We start from the raw sequence: 27924 nt of genomic DNA, 5'->3' as shown, positions 1-27924 counted from the left end.
CTCCTCCCGCGGGAGGCAGCGAGCGCCCACTTCCGGCCGCGTCCGGAAGCGCGGGCAGCGCCGCGGCCTCACGGCGGCAGCGGCGGTACCGGGAGGACCGGGCCGGGCCGGGCCGGGCGGACCGAGGGGCCCGCGGGAGCGGCGTGAGGTGAGCGGAGCGAGCCATGAACTCAGGGACCGGCCGCTCGCCCCGCACCGCCTTGGAGCTGGTGCCGCGCCGCCGCGGAGCCCGCGCTCCTGCCGGGACGCCCTTTTGTGTCGGTCCCTCACGCCGCCTCAGGGCGGGCCGGGTCCCGCTTGGCGGGAAGGGACGGAGGGCACCGGGCAGGGCGGGCGAGGCGAGGCGGGCGCTCGGGTGGCGCTGTCGGGGCGCTCCAGGGGTTGGGTTTGGGGTTGGGCTTGCGATGGGGCCAGCACCGGCACCGGGGCGGCTGCGGCGGCTCCACATGCGAAACCGAAAGAGATTCCGGTGCTCGGGCGTTCCGTGCGCGGGTGCCGAGGCTCCGCGGTGGTGCGGGGTGTCGGTGGCAGCGTTCAGGGCACGGTGCTGCTCGCAGCTGGGGTTTGTTGGTGTGCCGGCCCCGCTCCTTGCAGCGATTCCCTCGCTTAAGCGGCATAGGTAAATATTTACGCCTTTTACGGGTGAAAGCGAGGCAAACATCCGCAGCTGAATGACAGAAGGGGTTCTCTTGCAAATGGTACTTACCGCTTCGTGAAATGCATTAATGCAACTGTTAACTTAAATGCCAAAGCAGTTCTTAAGTGTGAGCTGAACAGATTTCTGCTGATCTACTGAAACAAGGGATTTAAGGGTTAATAGGGAATTTAGGATAGTTTAGGCAATATATATGTGAACATATGGTATTTATTATTCTACTCGTACGCGACTGAGATAGGGGACCCTCCGAAGGGTACCTGTTACCTATTAAAATTCTGCTGAGCTCGCAAATAAGACTGATAAAAACTGCTCAGCTTGCCACAAAATTCGATGCAAAAACACTTGAGTTCGAAAGTTTAACAACTATGAAGACTTTGAGCCTTCATCTTGTCAGGCCCCCAGACTCATTTAAAGACCACCGACTCAATAAAAAGCATAAACTGCGCAGTCGCAGCTAATTTCCATACCATGTGGAAAATGGGCGGGGATAGCTACTGAATATGTATAGCCGTTATAGAATATGCATGATTTTTTTGTGAATAAATAGAGGATTTGTGAATGTTGGGGACGCGGGATTTGGGAAGATGCTCTCCCCCTGCGTCCAGCGCTGAATGAAATATGTACCTGCTTTACAACCTTTGGTTATGGAGTCATTACCACCTGGAAAAAAATTCTGTCAGGTGAGGGTTGACCTCTTCTCTCAGATAGTGAGTGACAGGAGTGGACAGAGCCTCAAGCGGTGCCAGGGGAGGTTCAGGCTGGGCATCAGGAGGAATTCCTTCACTGAAATAGCTCTTAAACATTTGAGTATTGGAATGTGCTGCCCAGGGCGGTGGTGGGGTCACCGTCCCTGGAGGTGTTCAGCTGGATGTGGCACTCGGGGGCTCTGCTCTGGGTGACCCAGGTGGTGTTTGGTCACAGATTGGATTTGGTGCTCTCAGAGGCCTTTTCCAGCCGGACTGATTCCATGATTCAGTGGTTTTGTTGCAGAAGGTTGAAAATTATTGAAAATCGTATTATAGTTAATAGATAGATATCTAGATTAATGAAACAATACTATAGTTAGCATGAGTAGCAGTAGTTATGTTAAGGCCACAGTAGGCCCGGTAAACTTTAAGTGAACTTTAGTGCATGGTAAAAGTTCGGTGCATGGTAGGTCAAAAGAATGTATTATCTAGAGAATGTACTAAATCTTAACTATGGAATGTACCTTTTGGCTAAATAACAAATGTCATGATGTATCTAATAAATCTTCATTTATCTGTAAAAATTATTAGCGATGTACACAAATCGAATGAAGCAATAATGTTAAGAAAATATATAAACCCTGTAGATTCTGTCGCGAATTTGGGGCTCTGACTTTGGACGAGAGTCCTCAGGCTCCCGGGCCCTCAATAAAGCACCGCATAAAGCAACTCCGGTTGTTTTGTGTTTTCTTCGGATCGGGCAACAGTTTGATTTCTGTTTTACTCTAGATCTTTGAAACACCACCGAGACTTGGTCACCAGGGGGTGGATTGCTGAGGATACTGCTCTGCCCTCTGCACTCAGGACATGTATGGCTGAAGGGCTCAGCCCCTTCCCTGGCTGCAGGGCAGCGCTGTTCTCCTTCCCACCATGTGACCTGGCACACCTGCACAGCAAATAGCTGCTTTTTTCAAAGGTAAATGCCACAATTGTTGGGTTTTCCCAGTATATGTGTATGCATGAGGAAACTTCTGGCTTGGCTTTGTCTGCCTTTTTTATGCTGAATAAAAGAAGTAGTTACCACCTTTCTTTCTGTATATTAGTTCAAGAGTTCGTGCTTTTGCAGCCTTCCATTATCTGAAGGGTCTTACAAAAGGGACCCTTCATCAGGAGCTGTAGTTGTAGGAGGAGGGGGAGTGGATTCAAACTGACAGAGGGCAGGGTTAGATTATTAGGAGAAAGTTTTGCCCTGTGAAGGTGCTGAGACCTTGGCACAGGGTGCCCAGAGAAGCTGTGGTTGCCCCTGGATCCCTGGAAGTGTTCAAGGCCAGTTTGGATGGTGCTTGGATGAGCCTGGGACAGTGGAAGGTGTCATGCTCATGGCAGGGGGTGGAAGGAAATGATCCTTAAGGTCTCTTCCAACCCAAAGCATTCTGTGATTCCAGTGTTCTGTGGAATTCTTCAGGCTAGCAGGATCCGAGATTACTCCATTGCTGCTTAGTGAAGGATTTTTGTTTTTAGAGGAAAGCAATCTGTGGTGAGAATTTTAGTACTCTGTCTATAAAAATAACAAAGACAGGAAAGTTCTGCGTAAATATCCTTTGCTTGTGACAACAGGGATTTGTTGACCTATAAATTTTAGTAGGAGATTAAGGAGAGAAGCTAATTAAACTCTGCCACTAGACCTAGATTCCAGAGACACCCAGTGAAATAATATAAAGAGCTTTGCATTGTAGTTCTGGAAATCATGCAATGTTCGGGTAAGGAGGTTTTCTTTTCATATAAAATGAGTTTTCACCCTTTTTTCCCCTAGTTTGCACATTTGACTACAGTGCTTTACTTTTACTGTCTGCTATTCCTTCCACAGGCATTTTTTGTGTGATGTCCCTTTAATTGCTTTAATCTGTTTAACTGCATGCACCTGGGTGTTGTAAGAACACCTGCATGGAGGCTGCTAATGAGTAACTGAAATCTTGACACTTGACACTCCCCACACTTTAAAATTGTTGTGGCTAAAAGGGAATATTTTGCCACTCGAAGGCTTTAGGCATTAATTGCTGCTTCTTTGCCCCCCCAGAATGAGCACATGCCGATGGTGCACACAGAGTGGTGCTGACACCACCGAGTTCCTGAAGCACTATGCTGCTCAAAGGCTTTCCCAGGAAGATTTTGAAGGCTCCAATGATGACCTCTGTTACTGCCTGGAGTGTGTGGTTGAATATCACAAAGCAAGGGAAGAATGTCCGAGATTGCACGAGGTAATTAATTAAGAGATTAATTAAGAAGCTTCTGTGGTCCAGCCTCAGTGGGAGGGGAGGGGTTGTGTGTCATTGGGTTTTGGGAGTAGGTTGTGTTGCTTTTTAACTGTCTGCTTTTTCATATGGAGTTGCAAACTGGTGATTGTAAAACAGAGGTCCTCTTGTTTTGCATGTATTTAAACTAGCAAGAACTAAACCAGTAGTTTTAAGTTGCTGACTAGAAACTATAGCTTGGACTTCTTTCATGCTGTTGATGGTTTGTCATCTGAAACAAAGAACATCTGCCAGACTAACAGCTCATTTCTTTAATGCGTTTTCTCTTTTCCGCTGGTTTCTTTTCAGCTGTTGGTTTGTTCCTGTTTTTGTTTCCTTTCACTTCTCTTTCACTTCACTTCACTTTGTAGTTTTCTCTGATTTTTGAATTTCAGACATCAGACCTTGCAAGACTCTGCAATTAATCAAAAACATTTAAGCCTCTTTTGTAGTCCTCCCTTAGTAGTATACAATTTTATATTTTAAGAAAGCATTTTATAAAACTTATTATATTATTAGCTTATTTTCCCTTCTGTGTATGGAAAGTATGTGTTCTTAGCTAATTGATCATAGTCTAAAAGGTTGCTCTTTAGATTGGCCAGCTAGATTGCTCTGGAGTGCAATTCCATGTGACTGGAAATTCCATAGACTGGAAATAAGAGAAGTGTCTGGACCTACTGCAAGTTCCTTTTGGGGTCCATTTACTGCAGTGAATAAACTTGGTGTCTAACTGAGGTTTGGAGCAGTTACTTAAGATGAGTAAGTTAAGTGGGTGAATCCCTACAAATATCCAGCAAATCAGTCAGTCTCTTTGCATTTTTTATATTCTTTTCCTTCCACTAATTGCAAAATCTGTAAGAAGGCAAGAGTTTATAATTGCTTTTCCCATCTTCCTAAATGCTATTTTTTTTTTCCTGTATTGTGTCTTTCTGTGTATTGGCCAGTGGAACAAAGTTTTATGACTAAAATAAGTATTTAAATGAATATTTAACAGAATTGTGAAATTGCATCTGGTTTGAAGGTTATTCTTTCAAAAATGACTTCATAGTCTCAACTTTAAAGTGAGAGATTTGTGCTTTGCTTAGTTGAATTCCATTTCAAAGCTTTACTGTTTTGGACCATGCATAGAAAGAAACTTTTCAAAATGAGATTTCAATTTTTGAACATGTGATTAATTATCTGCACGTGGTAATAAATGTCCTTAATCACTTTTTTTCACAAGTGCACTTTGATTGTTGTTTTGCCCCACTGAACAGGACCTGTGGGACTTGGAAACCTCCCGCCTCATTGCCCACATGGAGAAATCCATGAACGAGGAAACAGGAGAAGATGAGCTGTTTCTGGTTGATGAGCATGGGGAGACACCTCTCTCTGGTTATGTGGGCCCAAATTTTGAGAACAACCTGCGAGTGCCCCTGCTGGAAATCCTGAAATACCCATACCTGCTGCTGCATGAGAAAGTCAGTATGTATCTGATCATATCCCTGTGGAAGAGAATGGTGGTGTTCCACTGCAGGAAGTGAAAATAAGCAGTAGTTAAACCAGACAAACAGTGTATATATTTATTTTGATACTAAATACGTTTTTTTTTTTTTGTGAGCCTCTAAATTAGTCCTTACTGTAACTATCTTACCCTTTTAGGTGAGCTGTGTGTAGAAGTGCTCTGCAGAATGGAACTAAGTCAAGACTCCTTTCAGGTCTTTGAGAAATACCCAGGAATTTATCTCTTTTTGGTACATCCAAATGAGGTGGTGAGTTCCTTTTTCTGTTCTGCTAAATCCTGATTATGTTAATACTGAAGGAATTGAGTGCTGTCTTGCATGATTTTAGAAAATGTGTGGTGCATTTATCTGTAAATAAAACTTGACATCTGTTACAGTAAGCAGTTCTCTCATTAGAATATCTTGGTCAGTTACATGTAAATAACATAAAATTAGTACAAAGCAACTGTTATGTATAAATCCCAAGGAATTTTCTTTATAGGTATTACCTGAATTTTAGCTTCCTTTTCACCAACATCATCTTATAGATACAGCAAGCCCATTTCTAAGATCATTTTGAAGACTTTTTTAAAATTATTCTATTAGCAAAAATATGCCTTTGTCCCATTTGTAATAGCAGTGCTTTCTCTTACAGAATTTATTTGTTCTTTTTATTAACATAAAACTATTTATTTCAATCCTTAGATTCGTCGATGGGCCATCCTAACAGCAAGGAATTTAGGAAAGGTTGACAGGGATGATTACTACGACTTAGAGGAAGTGCTGACCTGTTTGTTCAGAGTTATTGAGTTGGGGCTTTTTGAGAACCCAGATATTTACAGCTCTTCAATGTTTGAAAAGGGTAAACTCATCCTTCTGCCAGCTCATTTGTATGATACAGCCAACTACAAGAACTATTGGCTGGGTGAGTATGATCAGAAATGAGTCTGTGTAGTCTCCCATTTGTAAGCAGTTCTTTCAAGTCAGAGCTGTACAAATTCATAGGTGCTGTTATTTTTTCAAATATATAGACAAGTTGCTTCTGGTTTTTTTCCTGCAGGAATTTGCATGTTGCTGTCAGTGCTGGAAGAACAAGCTATGGACTCTTTGTTACTGGGCCCAGACAAACAAAATGATTTCATGCAGTCTATACTTCACACTATGGAGAAAGAAGCAGCTGGTAACTAGTTTTGATGCTGAGATTAAGACAGTTCATAGCTCATTTTTCATCTGTAGGAAATTCCTTGTTAAGTTCTTAGTAGTGTAATGAGAAGTTATTTTACCTGAGACCTATTTATCTTTTGAAAGGTGCAATATTTGGGCAATACTGACAAATACTGAAAGATGACATCCAAAGTCTGGAGTGGAGAAGGGATGGTTGTGCTTTTGCTAAATCTGGCTTACAGGTTTTGAGAGGAAAATCTGCCATTTCTATCACAGTTTTAATTTAATGTACAGGCTGCAGAGTGCTCGTTTCGTTGTGGCATGAAGTTTGAATTTTGAGTCCTAAAGTAAAGAAACTCCTGAATTGCTGCAGTTTGCCTTAAAATTTGACTCTTCCATCTGTCCATTTGAGGGAACCCCCTTTTGCAGCTGTAAATTTATTCTTTACTTAGTAACGCTCTGGGTTACTATGGCATAGTCTGGGAATGGCCTTGTGACCTCAAGACCAGAATTGCCTTTTCAATGAGCAAATTTTTATAAACTTTGTGATTGAGGGTATGTAGGATCGGTGGGAGAAAAGCGGCACTCCAATATGGGTGATTAGCAGATCTCCTTTATTGCTCAGTAGTCACATACATTTATATTAGATATAATGAAGTTCATACATATTGCAAAGCTGAGCTCAGGATTGGTTGGTTTACTTATCATCCAGTTACACCTACTTCTACATTCTTTTAGGTTTTTCATTGCAACTATTGAAACTCTTCTTCCTATTCTGGCAAGGCACTACCCTCCTACATCCTCATGTTGCAGCAAGGTTATTATGGCCCAGTTTTGTCATTGGACACTGACTGCTGACTCTCAGGCCTGTGTCCTTCTCAGTTTGTTAATGGTACTGTGTCTACGTGCCCTCTCTCAGCTAGCCAAATGTCTACAAAGCTCTCTACATCTCCCCTGTTTTTCTGTTGAACAAGCATGGTTTTTCAAAATCCTCACTCAGTACATGAGATAGCAGAGTGGTGAAAGTTCGGGGATAAGTTGTGGGAACTAGCTATTGATGATAATAAGACTGCCAGAAGGATGGGAAGGTCGTGGGGAGTTGTGTATAACGAATTGTTACAATATCAGGCAGAGAAGAAAGCAGCACTGCAAGCCAACATAGCGTAGGATAAAAAAAAGAGTTATAGGGATGGGTCAGAATTTCCCCTGCCCCCTTCGACAAGGTTATGATATTTTCTTACGTGAAAGAGTAAGAACACACTTGAAAGAAACAATTGTTTCTAGTATAAATGTGAAGTATAAACTAGCTGTGTAAGTGAAAGTATAAATAACTGTGTAAGATATGCCACTTCTTAGCACACCCCTGCAAAAACCAGTGTGAAAGAATCAGTTTTATAGAGTGGGGAAACATCAGTATTATTTAATATTAATAATGGGCATCCAGGCTCCTGTTGATTTAAGACTGCATAATGAGCAGTGTCTCTGTACAAATGAGGGAGCTTGACTTTTTAAATTCTTTTCCCAGTAAAAAAATGCAGTTGCATCTTACTAGAATACTTTTCTATTGCTATTTTAAAAAAACCAATGAGAACCAGCTCTTCCAATTTCTGCTTAGCCTAAGAATATCCAGGACTTGCATTTCAACCCTCTCCACTGTTCCTTTTGTGTTTCAGATGATTCCACTGACCCCTTCTGGCCTGCCTTACACTGTTTCATGGTTATTTTGGATCAGCTCGGGTCTAAAGTTTGGGGTCAGCTGATTGATCCTGTCCAAGCCTTTCAAACCATAATCAACAGTGTCAGCTACAACAATGAAATCAAAAATATTCGCAGTAGCTTTAGGAGGTCAGTTCTTGTCAGTGCTGCTGTAATTTCTGTTGGGGGAGGGAGATGGCAATTAAAAAAATAACATTTTTCCAACTTCAAGCAAAGAAAAGTTGAAGTAGGTCCCCTAGAATTGTGATGTTCCTTCAAAAAATATAATCTCGCTTCTTTTTGGTAACTCTGGTGTCTGTGTTAAACTTGTTAGTATTTTTTTTTTCCTGGATTGGGAAGACTGTTAACTGTTCTGTGCTTATTTAGTGCTACAACCAACTTGCACTGAAGGTTAATGGAAATTGCCATGTTCAAGGTTTGGTAAATTTATGGGAATTCCTGAATTTTCAGTAGATGGCATTCTGGGACATTTGTTCTACATAGACAAATCCATGACTCAGTAGAAGGCTTTCTCCTGAGACAGTCACTTCCCCCACCTCTTACAAGCTGGATAAAACAAGCTATACACTTTTAAATATGGTACCTTTTCACTGGTGTGTTTTACTACTGACAAGTTCTAATGCTCACTTGGTATCTGAAAAGCAAGATCTGTCCTGAGTTTCTCAGTGTTTCAGTTGTGTGAGTCTGTAGTAATCTGTGTTTCTTTTCAGGACAAAAGCTGAACCAGAGTCAGACTACGGTGATGACATGATGTCTTGCAGTCAGATTGTGTACAATTATAACACAGAAAAGCCTCAAAAGGTATTAAACCAGTATTTTATATTCCTTTTCTTTGAACTAGGGTCACTTAATGATGTTGTCAAGAGTAAACATTTCCAAGTGTGGTCATCTCTTGATGTCAATGTATTGCATTTATGAAGTGTCTTTTAAAGGCTTTCCATGTGTTTTTGATTCATCATGACAGCATGATGTTTGTCAGCATGACAGTGTCTTTGAATAGTTCACAATGATTTTTAAAGGAGCTACTACTTCACACCAATTTCATAGGTAATGTTTTAGGGAATTAGTTCCTTATTACATCTATGTGCTCTTTAGTTTTTGCATTTTTTTAATGAGTTAGATTGGGATATGAGAGTTGTTACTGTTTAATGAACAAATATATGAAAGGAAGTAAAAAAAAGCTTGGCTACAGGAAAGCTGCCATATTAAACTGTGCATATCAGTGAGGCTGTTGTGTGATGGATGTATTTTTCAGGACACTGGTTGGAAGGCTGCCATTTGCCCAGAGTACTGCCCCAACATGTATGAAGATATGCAGACCCTGGCTAACATGCTTCAGTCTGACATTGGCAGAGACATGCGTGTCCATCACAGCACGTTCCTCTGGTTCATCCCTTTTGTTCAGTCCCTTATGGATCTCAAGGACTTGGGTGTAGCCTATATAGTAGAGGTCATCCACTACCTCTGCTCAGAAATCAAAGATATCCTCGTCGAAAGATTCCAGGAGTGCGACAAAATCTCCGAGTTCTTCCTCCTCATCTTGGTGTCCATTGTTGAGTTGCACAGAAGCAAGAAGTGCCTGCATTTGCTGTGGATCAGCTCCCAGGAGTGGGTGGAGGCAGTGGTGAGGTGTGCCACGCTCCCAAGCAGAGCCTTCACTCGGTGCAGCGAGAAGGTGCCGGGGCTGTTTGCCAAGGGCTCGGCTGCCGGGTCCTTCCAGGCCCCCAGCTCGGTGCAGCACGCCTGCGTGCAGCTCATCCGCAGCTTGCTCAAGGAGGGCTACCAGATCGGCCAGCACGCCCTCTGCAAGCAGTACCTGGACAAACTCAACCTCCTCCTGCGGGGAAATCGAGCTGTGGGCTGGCAGCTGAGCAGCCAGGAAACCCAGGAGCTGCAAATGTGTTTAAAGCAAGTTATAAGAAGTATAAAAGGCAAAGCCCTGAGCACCTCTTTGGCTGGTGGGAGCAGTTCAAACTCAACAGCTTTGCCGACTGTCTCTATAAAGCACGAGAGGAATGCGTGTGATGATGGATACAAGACAAGTGGACATGAGAGGAAGGACCTTTATTCACCATTTGTCATGTCCAAGGAAGGCAGAGATTGTCAAGAGAACCCTTTCCATAGGAGAAAGAATGCCTGGGAAGAGGAATGTAGAGATGCATGTAGAAGTTCAACATCTTGCACATCTACAGAAGGCCTCTTGATGAATATTAAAAAGGAGCCTAATGACTTGACAGCTCAGGAGTTTGTCTTCCCACGGAACTCTTTGGCAACAAAAGTGTGTGGGAAAGTTCAGGAAAATAGGAGCTCTGATCTTGTGGCAGGGAAGTGCAATATGGATGATCAGTGCTTCAATTCAAATACCGAGCATTCAGATTTCAGGAGAGGCAGAGAGTTAGAAGTGAAACACAAAGCAGAATCCAAAACACCATCGTATCTGTCTGCTCAGACTCATCTTGATTCTTCATCTTCAAGGAGTTGCAAAACTATGCAAGAGACAAGTGCAAACAGTGTGTTCCAGTCCAGACTGGTCCCCACTAAACAGGTGTCCAAGGAAGCATCACTGGATTGCTCTAACTCCTCTAGAAATGAAGCTGGTGTGCAAGGGAAGGAAGATGACAGTAGTTTACTTTTAGGGTGTAATGACACCTCACTGAAAAAAGTATCAACAGAAGAAAAATCGGGTCCATCGTTGCTGCGTTTCTTTAAGAGGAGCTCTAACGTGCAAACTTCAAACCAGGAGCAGCCTAATTTAAATGATTTGGATAAATATGACTGCAAAAATCAATTTTCGGAGACTTCTGGTAGGGATAAAATTTCAGGGTATGGTTATTTTCCATTTAGCTCTGAAAACAAGAGGGATGTGATCAGGCCACTGTCAGTGAAGCATGAATCAAGTGACAGGTTGTTTGAGTTTTCAGAATATTTCAGAAGGGAAAACAGTTCAGTGGTGAAGAAAGAGGAGAATTTTGTGAAGACGGTTTCTAAAGAGGATGATTTGTCAGACTCCCAGGTTGATAGAGAACTCAGTAAATTATCTTTAGCTGCTTATGCCAAAAGTGTTAATTTTCCCATTGCATCTAACCAGGAAAGCTCAGTGTACCACAGTGTGTCTGATATTAAAAGGAAAGTGAAAGGTTCTGTAAGATCTTCCAATGAGGGCCAAAGTACCAAGTGTCCCAGTGGTGGAGATCGCCTTAGCAATCAAGTCATTGTCATTTCAGACTCTTCTGATGAAGAAAAAAGTGTGGCTGAGAAGGAGGAAACAAAAACCAAGAATGAAAATGTGTGTGCAGAGCCATCTTCAACTTCCAGCAGCACTTCTGATAGTGACAATAAAAGAGAATCAAAGTCTCCAGGCTCTCCCATGTTACTGGATGACTGCGATTCTCAGTACTTTGAATTTGAAACAGAAGATGAGGTTTTTTCGGCTTGGGAAGATTCTCAAGCGTTTGCTGTGGAAGCAACTCAGGAGTATAAACGAGATCGTGTTTCACCAGCACCTGAGACAAGTAATTCAGATGATTGCCTGAATGATAACTTAAAAGACTGGGGCTATGATCTGCATTACTTTAGTGATGACGCCATGGAAGAGGCAGCAAGCTCAATAGAAAAGCAGACAGAAGATACTTCTTATCAGAAAGAAGCTGTTGATACAACAGAAGTGACTAATTCAACCTTGGAAGAATCAGTTGGCAAGGAAGAGGCAAAAGGTCAACTGGAGAAATATGCCGACAAAGATACTGCTAAAGGCTTCACCCCGGACTCAAAAGGGCCTGAACCAACAGCATCTACATCTCCCATCTCATTAGCTTCAAAGTTGGCCCTTAAGAAAAAGAGCACAAGCCCACAGAAGACCGCAGCAAAATGTAAATCAGCACCAGCCATTCAGAGAAGCCCTAAAAAACCTCCCGTTGTTAAAACAGCCAAAAATAAAGCACCGCTCCAAAGCACGACAGAACGTTCTCTGCCTGGCAGGTCAATGCCTGCTGTGGTTCCTCCAAGGAAGGTCCGGCAGAGCCCTGCTCCAGCATCCACTGCAGAAAAGCTTGGCCTAAAGAAGGGCCCCCGCAAGGCCTTCGACTTGTCCCAGCCCTCCCTGGAGAGCCTGGCTCTGCTGCGCAGCCACGGCAAAGCTGCAGGCAGGATTGGAGTCACGCAGAAAAAGAGAACCAAACAGATCGAGGCTCAGCGTTTGTCTGTAAAAGGCAATAAAAAACTGCTAGCCTGCCAAGATCGGCAGTATCTAAAGGCCAAAAGAAGTGTGAAAAATTCTGCAGGAAGTTTGCAGAGTAGAAACAAAGTTACCAAAACGTATGCAAAACCTGTGGAACAAAAGCCTCAAAGTTTTGAACTGGCAGCTATTAAAGAATCTGTTGAAAACCAAAGGGAGAAAAAAAGAGAAGAGGCTGCTTGTTCTTCTGCCAGTGAGAGAAAATTTGAGAGTCTCTCTGTGGAGGAGGTGGCAAATGCCTCTAAAATGCCTCGTTCTTCAGACTGGAACAGCAAATGGGAGGGTAACAGTGTTGTGGTTCCTCCTATCCCAATGGATTCAAGTCTCTCTTCCACTGCACTTGAAGGTGATAAAGATGAGTCTTCCGGAAAAGGTTGCACTGTCCTGCCTGAGTGTGAGGTGAAAACTTTAAAGCAAAATGGGTGTAAATCAGATGAAAGCAGTGACGAAGGTGATGATAATCTGTTTTTAACTCAGTTAGATCCTGTGGATATGGAGTTATGTTCTCAGGAGGATAGTGTTCAAGATGCTGCTATAGGTAGTAAGACCCCAGAGAGAATGGATGTTGATGAAAGCCTTCAGCAGAATGAGCTCTCAACTGTTGTAAAATGTAAGGACAAAGATTGTATGGAACAGGTGGAAAAACCTGGAGAGTACTGCAGTAAACACCCAAGCACCAGCCCAGGGGCAGATCACGTGTTTGCCAAGCCTTCTCTCCCACCACCTAAAATAAAAAAGCCTTCCACTACCAAAATTTTCAGCTCAGCAAGTTCTTCACGGAACGCAGCCTTCAGCAAGGATCTGGAAGATGTCAGAAAGTTGCCCCCACCTTCAAAAAGCAAAGTGAACGTGGCCAAACCGGCTGTGGTCAGGCCGCCACTGTTTCCAAAACCTGCACCAGCAGGAAATCCAACAGGCAAATCTCCAAGTTTCCAACCCCTTAATTCCAGTAATGTTCTCCAGTCACAAAATAAACGTTATGACAATGCTTCAAATATTGCCAGGGGGCCTGGCCGAGAAACCTCCTCGTCTTTTCTTGGCCAGCAACGTGATTACAGCATTTTTGTTAACCAAGTCCTAAAGTGGACTTATGAAATGTTTGCAAACTTCAGCTACTTTGGAACTCCTAATCATCTTCTGCAGACCATAGTAGCCTCTGTTCCTCCCCAATTTCAGGGCTACAATGAGTATTTTGATACATTTTTTCCCTTGATGATGCTCAACGCCTTTGAAACAGTAAGTAACTTTCTGCCTTTTGGTTTGGTTTCATCAACACTGATAAATTTTACCAAGAGATTAAAACCTGGTTTATGTCCTCTATTTACCTTTGAAAACATTCAGATAGAGATCAGAATAGAGGAACAATTTGGGGTAGGTAATCCAAACAGCTGTGTTTAATATTGGGGATGATCAGAGTTACTCACCTCCGTGAAGTGTTTATTTTTTCCTGGTGCATGTCCACAATAAGAGGAGTGGCAAAGAATGTGGTTCCTCTCTCTATAGTGTATAAAGCTCAAAACAGAAGTCTTTAAGAAACTGAGGTCTTTCAATGACAGAGGATGAAAACCTGGTTTTGGTTTCTGTTGAGAACTTACATGAGAGGGAAGGTTAATCCAGGAAGTATTTTTTCCCAGTCTTAGTTGGTTTACAGCTTAACAGTGACAAAACACAGTGTTCCTTCAATTAATGCCTGAATGCTTTCAACTTCAGTCATTGCATCACTTCTTCTATAGAAATAAGGTAGAAAATAAGGCAATGCCAGGTTAATACTGGTATTTTAAAGTGAAAATACAATCAGGGAAGACTCAGAGTAGTTGTGAAGAAGTTTAAGAAAATACATGAAATGGGTGAGTGGCAGGGAAGAACTTTTGTTTGCCCTGTGTGTTTATATGTAATGAGTATGTTTATGTGAAAGAAAAGAAATTAGTAAGACTCTTGATATATTTACTTGACAGTCTTATAGTTTTATTTCATTTATTTGCCCTTTGAGTCATTCCAATACACTAAACCCTTCAAAGTATTATTGTTTCCTTTTCAACATGTAGCTGGCACAAGAATGGGTAGAAAACCAGAAAGTAAGAGAGAAAGGTTATTGCTTCTACTTAGAGAACTTTTCTGCTGACATGAATACAGCACATTTTACAGGTGAGGGTTGTTTTTTTTTTTAAATCTGATTTTCAAGTAGATGATGCATTATAATGAGCTGGCAGTTAGAGGCAGAGTTTTTTGTGTTTGCTTTAAATATAGAAAGGGTTTTGATTTTGCTATTCTACAGCATGCATGTAAGAGAATCATGTATTTTACAGGGAGTTTGTGCCTTTCATCTCTCTCATCTAGGATTTTTTTTCAGCTTGTTTTGATAAAGTTGTCCTTGACTTGCTCTGTTTTTATACAGTGCTGTGCTCAGGCTTAACAGTGCAGGATGGAGTTAAAATTTTCACAATAATCTTTTCCTATAGCCTTTAACACCTTTAAAAAGTTAACAGTACTTCTGCAGTCATGTAAAAAATGTAACCATTTTCTTTTCAACCTTGTGATTTTAATTTGTCTTTTGGGTAGCTCATCTACGAGAGAGTGATTTGGCAAGGCAGCTTCACCCGAAGGAGGATGACTTAATCCTTTTGAAGGTCCACAAGGAGAAGGACACTTTTGGGGAAGAAAGTGGGATGGAGTACCACACAGTGAATCATGTTGGCTTTGTGACACGTTTTGCTCGTGCATCTGGCTGTGCAAATAGTGAGTAGCAGGGCTAGAAATAAAAATGGGGTCCTTCTTGGTGCCATAAAACGCTTCTTCATAGCTGTTGGCAATTGTAATGTACCCCTGGCCTCAGAGGAAATGGAATTGTTTTTCCTCTGTAGCAGGTCTGTTCCATGCTAGAAGCTTTGTAAAAATCAGGAACTGAAGCTGCAGCCCTGCTGTCCATCATTTTTCAAGAGCTTCATGTAAAAACAGAATCTAGTGATGAGTAAATTTCTGCTTACATCTTTAGGGATGGTATTGCCAGGAGATAAGAAGTGCCACAAACTTCTGTGGTCTCTCTGTCTTAAATTGTCAGTGTCTTTGGGAATTGAAACTGTGAATTACCAGGATTAACAGGTACTCAGAACCTGCCTTATTAAAGCAGGGATCTGAGTAGTTGTAGAGAGCACTGGCTTTTTGTTTGGTCTTTTTTTTTTTTTTTTGGTGGGGTGGGGAAGTGTTGGGATTCGTTGTTGATTCCCTAGCAGAAGACAGCATCTTGTTCTGGTGAATTCATTGAGTAACTTACTGGAGTATCTTTCACTTAATGATTTGGATAGCTTTGAATTAACAACCTGTTTTTAAATTCTTCTTTAACAGGACAAAAAGAGCAGCAAACTGCCTGTCATCTTACTGTGCAAACCCAAGGCAATTTGTCATTCTTCATCCATAAGCAAGTGAAGTGTGTGGTGGTTGGCTCCCTGGTGACCACACACAGAAAATTCAAAGGTCTCCTGCTGCTGAGCAGGAGCCCCCTGGTTAGACCCATCATAAATCCAAGTTACAATGACTTCTGTCCCAGAGATCTGCCTGTTGCCTCAGGAAGTGCTGTAAGTCGTGCAGCTGGAGTCCCAGGGTTAACAGAAAAAGCTTTTGGGCCTCATGAGTTTTGCAGGTTTGGTTTTTCATGCTGGTTTTTGAGGTGACCAAGAGAAAATAGCCACATTTCAAAAGCACTGAGACACTGCCCTCTTCAGAGTTGGCTGCTGGCATGGAGGAGACGAGTCTGAAGTTGCTCAAGTGTTTGTGCTCTATGGTTATAGTGAGCTTCAAACTGCTCTCAGTTTTCTTTCCCCTTACTGGGGAATTTTCAGGAAATAAACATAGGATGTAAAAGATTTTGTAAAATAAAGGTGTGGGGAGTGAACAAAACCTTTGTTACAACTCAGGTGAGGATTGGGTGTGTGTCTAGAACAAACCTAGAATCAAAGGCTTCCCTGCCCTTGCAGCTTTTGAGTGCTAGCTAGAGAGGTGAGGGCAGTCTGAAAGTGATGAATATGAATTCATTATTTTTTGCTCTGTCTATTCCTTCAGGTTTCGTATATGAATGAATACAATGAAGATCAGAAGAGAGCCATTGAGACAGCTTATGCCATGGTAAAGCAGCACCCAGGACTTCCCAAGATCTGCCTCATCCACGGACCACCTGGGACAGGGAAATCAAAAACTATTGTAGGACTCCTGTCCCGTGTTTTGAGAGAAGTAAGTGAACGTGGTCATGTGCTGGGCTTTGGTTCAGGTGAATGTACAGTCTGGCTTCTCAGTCTCAGAAAACAATCTAAAGAGCTTGTTTGTCTACAGAACACTAGGAATGAGAAAACAGCTCGGAAAAAAAATTCCAAGATTAAGCCAAACCGTTTTCTAGTGTGTGCACCATCAAATGCTGCTGTTGATGAGCTCATGAAAAAGATCATCATTGCGTTTAAGGAAAAATGCCAAAACAAACAGGAGCCTTTGGGTATGGTTTGTTTTTCAATTGTTTTATTGTTAAATGGGCAAAACCTGGAGGAGGAGCTGAAGCAGTTGGTCATGTACTGTACTTGCACGCTCCTCTGAGCAGCTTCTTCCTCTTGCAGAACATGACTGCTACATTCTCTTACATTGTTAACTTTATTGTGCTTCCTGAAAGGTTTATTGTGAGGTTTTTTTCGTAAGTTACACTTTGTTTTGTATAGACATGGACCCTTTCCTCATGCTGTTAGTTTAAGTTCAGCAGTTTTTAAGTACTGTTTGGGGATTTGAACACAAGTCCCTTGCCTTTATTTTGAAGAAAATTGGACTTTGTGGGTCATGGGAAACAGACTGGTGAAAATTTTGATATGTCTAAGCTGCTCATTTTTTTTTCTCCCAGTTTGTGACTAAGACAAAGTAGATGAATTCTGTTAAAGACATCTAGTTTGTGGCAAGGGGAAAAATATCTGCATTTGTAACCAAATGTTATTTTGGTATTGACTTAACAATTGCATTACTTGATGGGACTCAGCATTGTCCAAGTTAGGAATTTTGGAAGTTTTACATAAACCTGAGAATAAGAGGAAGTTTCATTAATTCAAAATAACATTCTTAATGTTAGCCACAACTAAAATGTGGGCAACATCTCTAATAGGGTTTGGAATTACTGATTTTTTTTTGTAGCTGCATTTAAGTACAATTCAAGTGTTGAAAACTCCAGATAATTAGAAAAGCCTTGTTTGATATCCATGATGTTTTATATTTTTTTAAAATTGTCATAGCAAAGCATTGAGACAGTTGGAGTAATTTAAGAGTGCTTTGACTCTGATTTTGTAAACAGGAAATTGTGGTGATATCAAATTAGTGCGACTTGGTCCTGAAAAATCAATCAACAATGAAGTGAGGGGATTCAGCCTGGATAAGCAAGTTGAACACAGAATGAGTAAGTAACAGGGAAATCAGACTTTTCTTCATTCTTCTCTAAGAGCTTGGTGATGTTTTCCACATGGGATTATGTGTCCTGTAAGAAGGAAGATTTTTCTAAAATAGTATTTCATAAAACATTGTTTTTTCTCAGTCCTGGTGGGGAAGTGGCAGTTTATGTATGAGCCAGGATCTGAGGAAAAGGGAAAATATAAGCAAAGTGACCTTTAATAAATTACATTGCATACATGTTAAAGCCATCATTTTAGAAGCAATGCAGCATTTGAGAGCTACAGGTGAAAGCAGTTCTCATTGTCATCATTGTACAAGATAAAACTTGAATAGCAAATGGGAAAACTCAGCAAAAAATGCATTTGTCCAATTTGGAGTTCCTGTAACAGCTTTTCTGTTCCTCCTTTGGTTTATTACAGAACGAAAGCCAGGTGACTGTGACCAGGACATTCAGAAGAAGAAGGAAGCTCTGGATCAGAAGCTGGACATGCTCTCTCGAGAGCGTGCCATGCACAGATGTGAGAAGAGAGAGGTTAGCAGGACAAGTTTTAATCCTCTTTGTGGTTGTGCACATAATACAAAAGCAACTCTGCTTTTTGATGTCACTCTTTCTTCACCTACTTTTTCAACTAATGGAAAAGCTGGTAGCACCATGAGAGGGAATAGAGAACTTTACACCAGGAATTTTTTTTGTTTATTTATGCCAGTATTTTCCATTGCTTGACCATGCCACTTGTTGCTCTATCATTCAGTAGCCTTCACTTGGTTCTGTTGCTAATTAGATTTTAATGTAACCATATTTATAAATCGTAATGGTTTAAATTGATTGTATGTTTCAAAGCTCTGGTTTTGTTTCACTGAAGATACAGGAAGAGATACCTCATGATCTGAGATTTTGGAGCATGTGTTGCACTTGAAGTTTTCCATTTTTTTTATCTAAGAATTTGGCATTTATGCCAAATGAGAGACTTCTGATGGTAAACCATTTCTCAGTTGAACAAATACGTATGATCTGGTACTGTGTGTTGCAATGCCTAAATATGGGAACAGCTTTCCAATAAACTGGTTGGCTTCTTCAGACACATTTGATACTAAAAGACTGTCTGAGCAAGTCTACATGTGTAGCAAGTTAATTAGGGCACAGGAGGGGAAAAAGGTATATGGGAAATGGGTGGTGCTAAAGGTGGTTCCTCTTTAATTCTTCCCCATCTAGAGTCAAATGTTAAATGATGAAATTGGCAGACTTGCAAAGGAGAGACAGCAACTTGCTTCCCAGCTAAAGGAGGTAGGAGAATTTATCTCTAATAAACTTCAGCTGATGTATTTTTATACCTGGTGTCCTTTATTTGTGGTGAAATTCGGTTTTGATGTAGCTGGGAGCATTTATAAAGTGGTGGGTAAATGGATCAAGGCCATAAGCTGAGTAAGTTGTGGACAGGCAGCTGTGAAATCTGGGTGTGCTCTGGCTGCATATTGAGAAAAAGCCCAAACAGGAACATTCACTGTTGCAGTTAAGGCTGAATTTTAACCAGGGTGTCCTGCTGTGCTTGAAGGTTCGGGTGCACTCCCAGAAAGTGCAGGCAGACATCATCCTGGAGTCTGACATCATCTGCTGCACACTGAGCACCAGCGGGGGGAGCCTGCTGGAATCGGCCTTCTCCCGGCAGGGGCTCGATCCCTTCAGCTGTGTCATCGTGGATGAGGTCAGTGCAGTGTGGGGAGCTGCAGCCTCTGCCACCTCCACACCTGCCCTGTGCTCTGCTTGGGCAGCTCGAGGCTCTTTGGCTGCTGTTGCTGTATTTGTGGGTTGCCTGTTCTGTCCCCAGTAGAACCATGAGGAGAAAGAATAACTTCAAATTGATTTTTTTTTTCCTGACTTGTTTGGTGCTGTAATGGCAAACAGCTTTTATTTAGAGCCACACTTCAGCCATGGTTTTTTGCTTTAGAGATTTCCAGATGGTTTGGTTATATTTATATCTGTTTGGAGAACTTTGCATATATAATAATAAAATAAATCTGTCTGTAGTTTTTTTTACTAGAGGAAAGTCCTTCTTTTTCTTCTTTCTTTTTTTAAATTTTTTTTTATTTAGGAAGACTTAAAGCATTTGAGTTATTCTGGCTGTGTTACAAGAAATTGAATGTACTTCCCTGCTTTGCTTACAACTTCTGCTTTTGTCTTGTTTGCATATCCAAAAGGCAGGGCAGTCCTGTGAGGTGGAAACGCTGATTCCACTAATCCATCGCTGCAATAAACTTGTCCTGGTTGGAGATCCCAAACAGCTCCCTCCTACTGTCAAATCAGTAGTAAGTGTTCAAGCTCTTTGCTTTTTTCTTGCCATAGAATGGATATGGTTAAAGAGCACTAGCTATAGAAAATATTTAAAGAGGGGAAAAAGATTTCAGTGGGGCAATACAAACTTTAAGCTGGGTGCTTGGTTTGTGAGGGATATTGTGTTGTGACAGGCTCTGTTTTCTCATTTTGGGAGCTTCAGTCATGACCCTATTCCTTAAGTTGGATGAATACTTCTTGTTTGTATGGGGACTTCCTGACCCTACAGGTGTTTTAGGATAAATATATAGGAGCACATCCTTGTCTCCAACAGTGAGGGCTGTAAGGAAATGAGGAAAACCAGGCTGCCTTTAGAGGGTAAATTATCTAGAGGTTGTGTGTTTATTTAACAAGATCCCACCTGGAAAGTCTTGCTTTTCATTATGGTTGAAGAATGTTGTGAGTCACAAGGAGAAGTTGTCTTGTTAAAGACTAGACACAAAAATTCAGATTTGTGCAGATGGCCTTCACTGAAGTAAGACAACACACGAAGCAAACTGCTGAAGCACAAGCAGTTGTCATTTTGTCAGCGATTTAGAAGTTTAAAAGACCAAATTGACTTTCAAATTCACCAAAACACTTTGACTGGTGGGGAACGAGATCCCAAATGAAGTCTCCTGTTCTCTCTGTGGCAGAAAGCTCAGCAGTATGGCTATGACCAGTCTTTGATGGCCCGTCTGCAGAGGCACCTGGAGGAGCAAGTGCAGAGGAACATGCTGCACAGCCTGCCTGTGGTGCAGCTGACTGTGCAGTACAGGATGCACCCAGACATCTGCCTCTTCCCATCCAACTATGTGTATGGCAGGACTCTAAAAACTGCCAAGTGAGTAGCTCTCTATTCTCCTTTCTGAGCAGAGGGTATTTCAAAGCAGTTTTTTCATGTCAGGTTGTTCTTGTGAGTCTAAATATGCTTGAGGTTGTGGGAGGGGGAAAGATGGTTAATGGGAGAAGATGTGCAGTCCATCTCTGTTAGTGCTGGGTCTGATAGGTGAGCTAAGATCAGCTAAGATCCCTTAAAATTATGCATACAGAGTGCTGAGAGTTCATTTTAGGCCTCAATCTATTTGGGTGGCCGGAAAAGTTAAGGATTCTGGGGAGGAAGAGAGCTGAAAGTTACAATTGTAAAATGGTTGAGGTTGGAAAAGACTTAAGTGCCATCAGGCTCACATGTGAACCATTTCCACCATTAAATCACATCCTCACTGCCAAATCCACATGATTGAACACTTCCAGAAATGGTGATTCTCACTTCCTGGACAGTTCTGCTCCAATACTTTACAGCCTTTTCTGTGAAAAAAAATTTCCTTATATCTAATCCAAACCTCCATTAGTGAAATTTTAGGCCAGTTCCTCACTTCCTGGAGAGCTGCTTATGTTTGATAAGGATGATGCAAATTAATGTAGTATAAGTTCTTAGAATTTCTTAGAATGGTTGCCTAGTGATAAAAATATTATTTCCAGGGCAATAGAGGAGAACAGGTGTTCTTCAGAATGGCCATTCCAGCCCTACCTGATTTTTGATGTAGCTGATGGTCGTGAGGAGCGAGACAATGAGTAAGTCCTGCATTCTAATTCAGCCAAAGTTCAGATTTTCTGAGAATTAATTGCCTACAGAAGAGCTTTGTTCTCTCCTTTGTTGTTGCAATATGCATCAAATAAGTAGAACTGCATTTTCCAGCTGATAAGATTTAATTTCACAAAAAGCAGAGGTTTTCTTAAATCTGAAACTGGTTTTAATCCTGGTTTGACTCAGTGTTAGAAGCCAGGAAATGCCTGCAGTCTCTGTTAAAGTTACTAACAGTTTGAATTGCTGATTTTATCAGTGACTTCTCTTTCCCAGGTGCACACTGAGGAGATGCCAGGAGGTGGCAGGCTCAGTCCTCCCCTCACCAGTTCTGTTAAGGAGAGCACAGCTGGAGGTGCTGAGGGAATGTGGAAGTGCAACTTTTCACTGCCTGCTCTTCCCAGGCTTAGTAGGCCCTCCTCAGGGTCTCCTTGCCAAGTTCTTTGATCCTCTGTGTGAAAAAAGCTGCAAAAGTTCAAAACAGGGGCTGTGATGCAAAATTCCCCAACAAACTGGGCCATAGCATTGAATTGGAAAGATCTCTCAAAGGTGTTCTGTAATGTTTCCATTTTGTCCTGTGCAGCTCTTACAGCAATCCTCGGGAAGTGAAGCTGGTGATGGAGTTAATTAGAACAATTAAAGAAAAAAGGAAGGATCTGGGCCTCCGTCGCATCGGAATAATTACCCCTTACAGTGCACAGAAAAAGAAAATTCAGGAGCAACTGGACAGTGTGTTTAAGAATAACAGGTAAAGAAACCAGGAGCTTTCAAACAGGCCTTGGCTCTTGCATATTAATCCTTTGTTTATCCTCTTAAATAAAGGTAAAAAGTCTCCAACTTCTTCCTGTACTGCTAAAATTTGCACTTGGTTGTGCCTTTAAAGGGATGTGTAACCCTTTTGCTTAAAACAGGCATGGTCTCTGTGCCATTCTTAGTTATTACCCACATGCTTTGATTATAGTGCTCCTCTGAATAAAGCTGATTTCAAAGAACTTAAAATTCCATTCTATGTGCACCCAAACAGATTTTCAGTAACGATGCTGATCTCAGGAAAGTGAATGCAGCTTTAGGTTCATGTACTGAAGGAAAAACTTTCCCTGGGTGGTTTGACATGAGCATTAAGGATAGTGTTCAAGCTGTTTGCATCAGTGTGTTGGTTAAAAACCCAAGTCAGAATGAGCAAGCTGCTGAGTTCTGTTTCTCCCCCAGCCCAGGAGAAGTGGACACGGTGGATGCGTTCCAGGGCCGGGAGAAGGATTGCATCATCGTGTCCTGCGTGCGGGCAAACAGCTCCGAGGGCTCCACTCTGCCACACGTGCAGGCAAACAGCACCAAAGGATCCATTGGGTATGTGGCCTGCAGGGATTTGCAGTCTCATTTCCAGGGACACTGCAGAGAAAGTCATATTTTTAATAGGGCTGGTTAGAAAGTTACAGAGAACAAGTCACTTCTACCAGGCGGTGAATAAATGGTATCTCGGGGCAGGAATTGGTGATCTGAGATGTCTGAGCAAGAGGGACAGGGAAATGCTGGTGTGCTCTGTATTATGTGCACAGCTCCCTTATCCTGCCACTGACTGGATTTGGCAGGGTTGGCCTTGGAATCTTGGCTCTTTGTATTATTACTGCAGCAGTTATTGTTCCTGTGGCTTTTGGTACACCTTGTAACTTTCTGCATGCTGTTCTCAAAATTAAACCCATTTTCTGTGGCTGTTGCTGTCCTGTTAATGTCTGTAAAAGTCTTGTTAATTAGTTGTGCATGTCACTTGGAATGTGATATAGCAGGCTTGGTTCTGGGATTTGTAGATGAGTGTGCTTGTCTTCTAAAATGGGGCAGATTAGCAGCAAGTCTTAACTCAGGATTGCAGATTTCTTAATTTTATGGGGTTTTCTGTCTGAAACAGGAGCTCAATTGAATGTGCTGTTTTCCCCTGAGCACTTAAAGCAGTTGCTCTGTAACCTGTGGATCATTTTAGTTTAAAAAATGGTAGTGAAAATGAAATATGCCTTCTTAGAGTTTTCTGCCTTCTAAGCTAAACTAGGAAAAATCTGGTCACATAAACAAAAATATTTCTTTCTACACACAAGTTTCACTAAGCTGCTTATGTTTCTCTGATACTCATTCTCTGCAAGAAAAATGGCTTTTAATTGTGCTGATCCACTTTGGGAAGAGAAGGAATCCAAATCTTATGCTAAGCAACAATAATGCCTTTTGAAGACTTCTTAATCTGATTGATTGAGTTTGGTAATGGAAGGCAGCTGGAACCTGCCAGTTCTTTTGGCTGACATGAGATTTAACCTCTGTCTGCTCTTTCAGCAGGAACTTTCCAGATTACTGTGTTCATACTTTATATATAAAGGTTTATATATTCAAGCTGTGCTAGTGCAGTGCCTTAGCAGCTATACATGCTGTTGGCTTGGACATCTCTGTTTCAGAATCAGGTGCCCTTGCCAAGGTGTGATGGGATATTTGCCACACCCTTACCGATGATCTTGTAGCCTGAGTGAAATATTTTATTTTCCAGGGTTGCTAGTCCAGCATTAAGTTTACTCTGAAAGTAACTGGGAGAAGAAAACTCCAAGGGATGACAATGGATTTTTTTTCCCCTCCTTCCTGGAAAAATAATCTTCTTGTCTTTCAGTTCTAAAAGCTGTCAGGAATATTTAGTAGACTTTCAAGGTCTCCCCTCTTTCATTTCTCAAGACCTAGAGAACTCTATCTGTGCTTCTGGATCCACTCTGCTGTCTGCTTCTGCTTCTCTTATTTCCTGCACTGTCCAGATTTTTTGAGGTGACTCTGTGGTTTTTGCAGTCTTCACTGCAGGGTTGTGAATTTGCTGCAGATGAGGTCTCAGTGACCACAGAGTCAGGCGTTGATAGTGAACCTGCTCAAATTGGGCTGGACTTTTGAATTGTGGATTTTGTTAGTAAAGAATAAGCTGTGTATGTCAGAAGCTCTTTCATTAGAGAAGAAATAGTTGATATTAGTGTCACAAACCTTCTTTTGAGTTCTGGTAAGTTAGAGCTAACAGAAATTAACCTTTAAGAATATACTCAGCATTTGTTTAGGTTTCAGTACCGTGGATGCCTGAAAGCCAAACTAGACAATTTTCCTAGTGCAAAACTAGATTTCTGCAAGGATATACTCTCCCCTCTTGAAGCATGACAAAGCAAAAGTCTGCCTTGATGTGCTTCCAGTGCAGGTCACCTTTAAAATAAAATATTCATGTGCAGTGTTCAGTATTTCAGTAGGGTGTTTTCCCATTAATACTGCTAAATATTATTAATCTATTTCAGTTCCAGTCAAAAAGAAGCTTAAAGTCTTGATAGGTGAAGTGAGGTTGATGTCCTCAGTACTTTGAGGAACGTTTAAGGAAGCAGTGGTTGGCATTAAGAGGGGATTTGCTCTAAGAAGGGAAACAGCAACGACAAGAGCTGGAAAGAACTGGAATTCCCTGCAAGGAATCAGTGGTTGAAAGAAAGAAAACACAATTCATGCTCAGCCTTTCACGTAAGGCAGGGCTGCTGCCGTGGGGTCTGGGGAGGAACTGCTGCCGTTCATTTCAGTGACATTTCGTTTTATGTCTTTTTCTCCTAACCCTTTAAACCTTCTTGTGGAAGAAGCAGTTGAGGAGCTTAGTTTTTCTCTTGTCACTCAGGTTTCTGGCGAGCCTCCAGCGCCTGAATGTCACCATCACCCGAGCCCGGTTCAGCCTCTTCATCCTGGGCCGGCTGCAGACGCTCATGGTAGGTGCAGTGGGGATGGAGTGGGCTCTCTGAGCCACCCCTGGGCTGGGGGACCGAGCACCACCCTCAGACTGCTGCAGTCTGTGCAAGAAAATGAACTTTGTGTCCCGCAGGGTCCTTGGTTTTTGTGCTTTCCCAAGGGCGGGAGGGGGGTTGTGTTAGTTCGCCACTAGGGGGCGCTAAAGCCCCGCGCCTCCGAGGGGAACCCCTGGAAATTGAGAAATTGAGAAATTTGTCATTTTTGGAAGTTCTGATGGCTCAAAGTGCCTTCCCTGTGTTACAGCAGCCAGAGTGTCTGTTGCTGTTTTGAACCTGAAACATAAGATTCTTCCATTCCAGAAGGAACATAGCATTGGTTTCCATGACAGTTGTGTCAGGTACCTTGATTAAAGAGGTTATACATCCTCTGACACCTCTGTCCATTTGTGTTGATTTATTACTGGTAACAGGGATTTTTTTTGTTTTTCTTTTTTTTTAAAGGACGATAAAAACTGGAATCACTTGATTCAGGATGCTCAGAAAAGAGGCGCCATTATTAGGACAACAGAAAAAAATTACAAGAAAGAGGCTCTCAGGATTTTGAAGCTCAGGCCATCAGGACAGCCTCCAGCCAAAGGAGGGACAATGACATCTCCTGCGGTGCAGGCTGGTTCTTCCAGTGGCAAGAGAAGTGAGCCTGGAAATTCTGGGAACAGCCCGCGGGAACTTGCTGCTGGCCCTGGCCATGCAGTGCCCCAAGGCAGCCGAGGGCCCACGCAGCCTGCAGGGACTCCAGCTGCAGATTCCAACAGGGTCAGTGCCCCTCCAGCCACGGGGGCTCCAGCTGCAGATTCCAGGAGGGTCAGTGCCCCTGCATCTGTGGGGGGTCTAGCTGCAGACTCCAAGAGGAGCAGTACCCCTTCATCTGTTGGGGCTGCAGCAGCAGATTCCAGGAGGAGCAGTGCCCCTGCAGCTGCAGATTCCAGGAGGAGCAGTGCCCCTGCATCTGTGGGGGCTGCAGCTGCAGATTCCAGGAGGAGCAGTGCCCCTGCATCTGTGGGGGCTGCAGCTGCAGATTCCAGGAGGAGCAGTGCCCCTGCACCCTTGGGGGCTGCAGCACTTGGTGCCATTGCAGAGAAGCCACGGGACCCAAGGCTGGCGAGCCTGGCCAGTCGAACTGAAGCCAAGGGCAAGGAGCAGCCCTTGAGCAGCCATCGGTCAGCCCAGAGCACTCCTGGATCAGCAGCACAGCAAGGCCTGCATGTGTCCTCAGCTGCCAGGGATCAGGTTTGCAGAACAGAAAATGCCAGGAAGACCCAGCAGACAGCAGGACAGTGCAGTGTGCTTCCCCCAGCCCCTCCCTCAGCCAGGCACGAGGGTGACCAGAGAGCAGCTGTGTCCAAAAGCGGTTCCAGAGCCCCCAGTGAAGGAGGTCAGAGCAGTGGCAGTGAGTGGAACAAAGACTCTCGTGGTTCCTCAAGGAGACCATCCCAGGAATCGCCAGAGAGCGCAGAATCAAGCTCTGCCAAGAGAAGAAAGTTCTTTCACTGACTTTCCTATCTATTCATTACTGAAAATCTATTCCCAGATTTCTGTCTAGCAAAGACTGTGTTTTAAATTATTTAGCACAGCTGGAACTCCCATCTATTGATACCACTACTATCAGAAGATGTCTTTCCCATCCTGTCCCTAATTGTGAAGGGATTTAATACCTGACAGATGGTACCTTTGAGGTTGTGAAAAGAGAAGTTGGGTAGCTGCATTGCTTGGAAGAGCAGTGGGTTTAGTCATCTAGGAAGCTGAGGTTGTAAATGTTTAACAGTGTATATTTGTACAGTATACAGAGTTATTTTAAGATATTTGGCAAGTACATAGCTTCTTGTTTTCTTGTGTAAATGCTAATTTCTTAGAGATGTAATTTTTTATGAAGAACCAGAGTAAAGCAAAAACAAAACCCAGCAATCCAACCCCAAAATCCAAAAGACAAACTTCTTTTCCCTTTGCACTAATATGTCTAATTTATTTCATAGCAAAACTGAATGTTGAAAATGTGGTACCAGTGGTTCTTGCTAGTGCTCCACTACTGCCTCAGGGAAGAGTGAGGCAGATGTACATTGGTTGAATGGAGAGAATTCTACTTATTTTGTATATTTTATTGCCTGTTTTTATAGGAACAGAAGAGTTTTTGTTTATACAAATGTGCCTTGAGTTTTGCTCTTGCTGCTGCTCTATCAGTTGGAGTCCCTCTCTTGTTGCAGTGGCAACACAATCTGCAGATTAAAACCTGTGAGGTCTGTTTGGTCCCACTGTGTCCTTGTGAGGAGGAATCAACAGCACTGTGGAATCTTGGTCCAAGATCTAGTTAACAGTTATTGGTAATATCAATGAGTTTGTGTTTGAGATTTTGGAGATCACAGGGATGAAAAGGGCAGGTAGATTGTGCTGGGTGTTACTGCTGGATTCTTTCCACTGTGCTGGTGAAGAACATGCAGCCAGTAAAAAAGGATGGCTAAAAAACCAAATTATTTTTAAGAAAACCTTCCTCACATCATAACATTTCACAATAAAATTGGAATTATATATTTCTACTAAGAATTCTTTTGGGTCACTGTGAAGTATCACTGTCTGTTTTCTGGAGCCTGTGTGTGTCTCAGGAGGTGAAGAGCA

At 42.5% G+C, this 27924-nt stretch overlaps 2 protein-coding genes across 2 annotated transcripts in view; both read left to right on the top strand.

Annotated features, from left to right (window-relative positions):
* Positions 1-27924, top strand: part of TTF1 (transcription termination factor 1) — a 178122-nt gene that overhangs the window by 11601 nt on the left and 138597 nt on the right. The window lies entirely within an intron of this gene.
* Positions 45-27605, top strand: SETX (senataxin). The gene is made up of 26 exons (XM_084219729.1): positions 45-148; positions 2134-2320; positions 3422-3602; positions 4892-5099; positions 5277-5386; positions 5822-6041; positions 6177-6296; positions 7954-8125; positions 8707-8797; positions 9252-13466; positions 14276-14375; positions 14790-14966; positions 15573-15802; positions 16287-16454; positions 16554-16710; positions 17545-17646; positions 18059-18171; positions 18853-18924; positions 19193-19342; positions 19836-19943; positions 20604-20791; positions 21430-21522; positions 22116-22280; positions 22742-22879; positions 25191-25278; positions 25759-27605. The coding sequence occupies exons 3-26, from the start codon at positions 3423-3425 to the stop codon at positions 26806-26808; spliced, it is 8415 nt and encodes a 2804-aa protein (XP_084075855.1). The 5' UTR covers positions 45-148; positions 2134-2320; position 3422; the 3' UTR covers positions 26809-27605.

The sequence above is a fragment of the Fringilla coelebs genome (assembly GCF_963513975.1).
Source record: "Fringilla coelebs genome assembly, chromosome: 21".
Classification (NCBI taxonomy): domain Eukaryota; kingdom Metazoa; phylum Chordata; class Aves; order Passeriformes; family Fringillidae; genus Fringilla; species Fringilla coelebs.
This window is presented reverse-complemented; position numbering and strand designations above follow the sequence as displayed.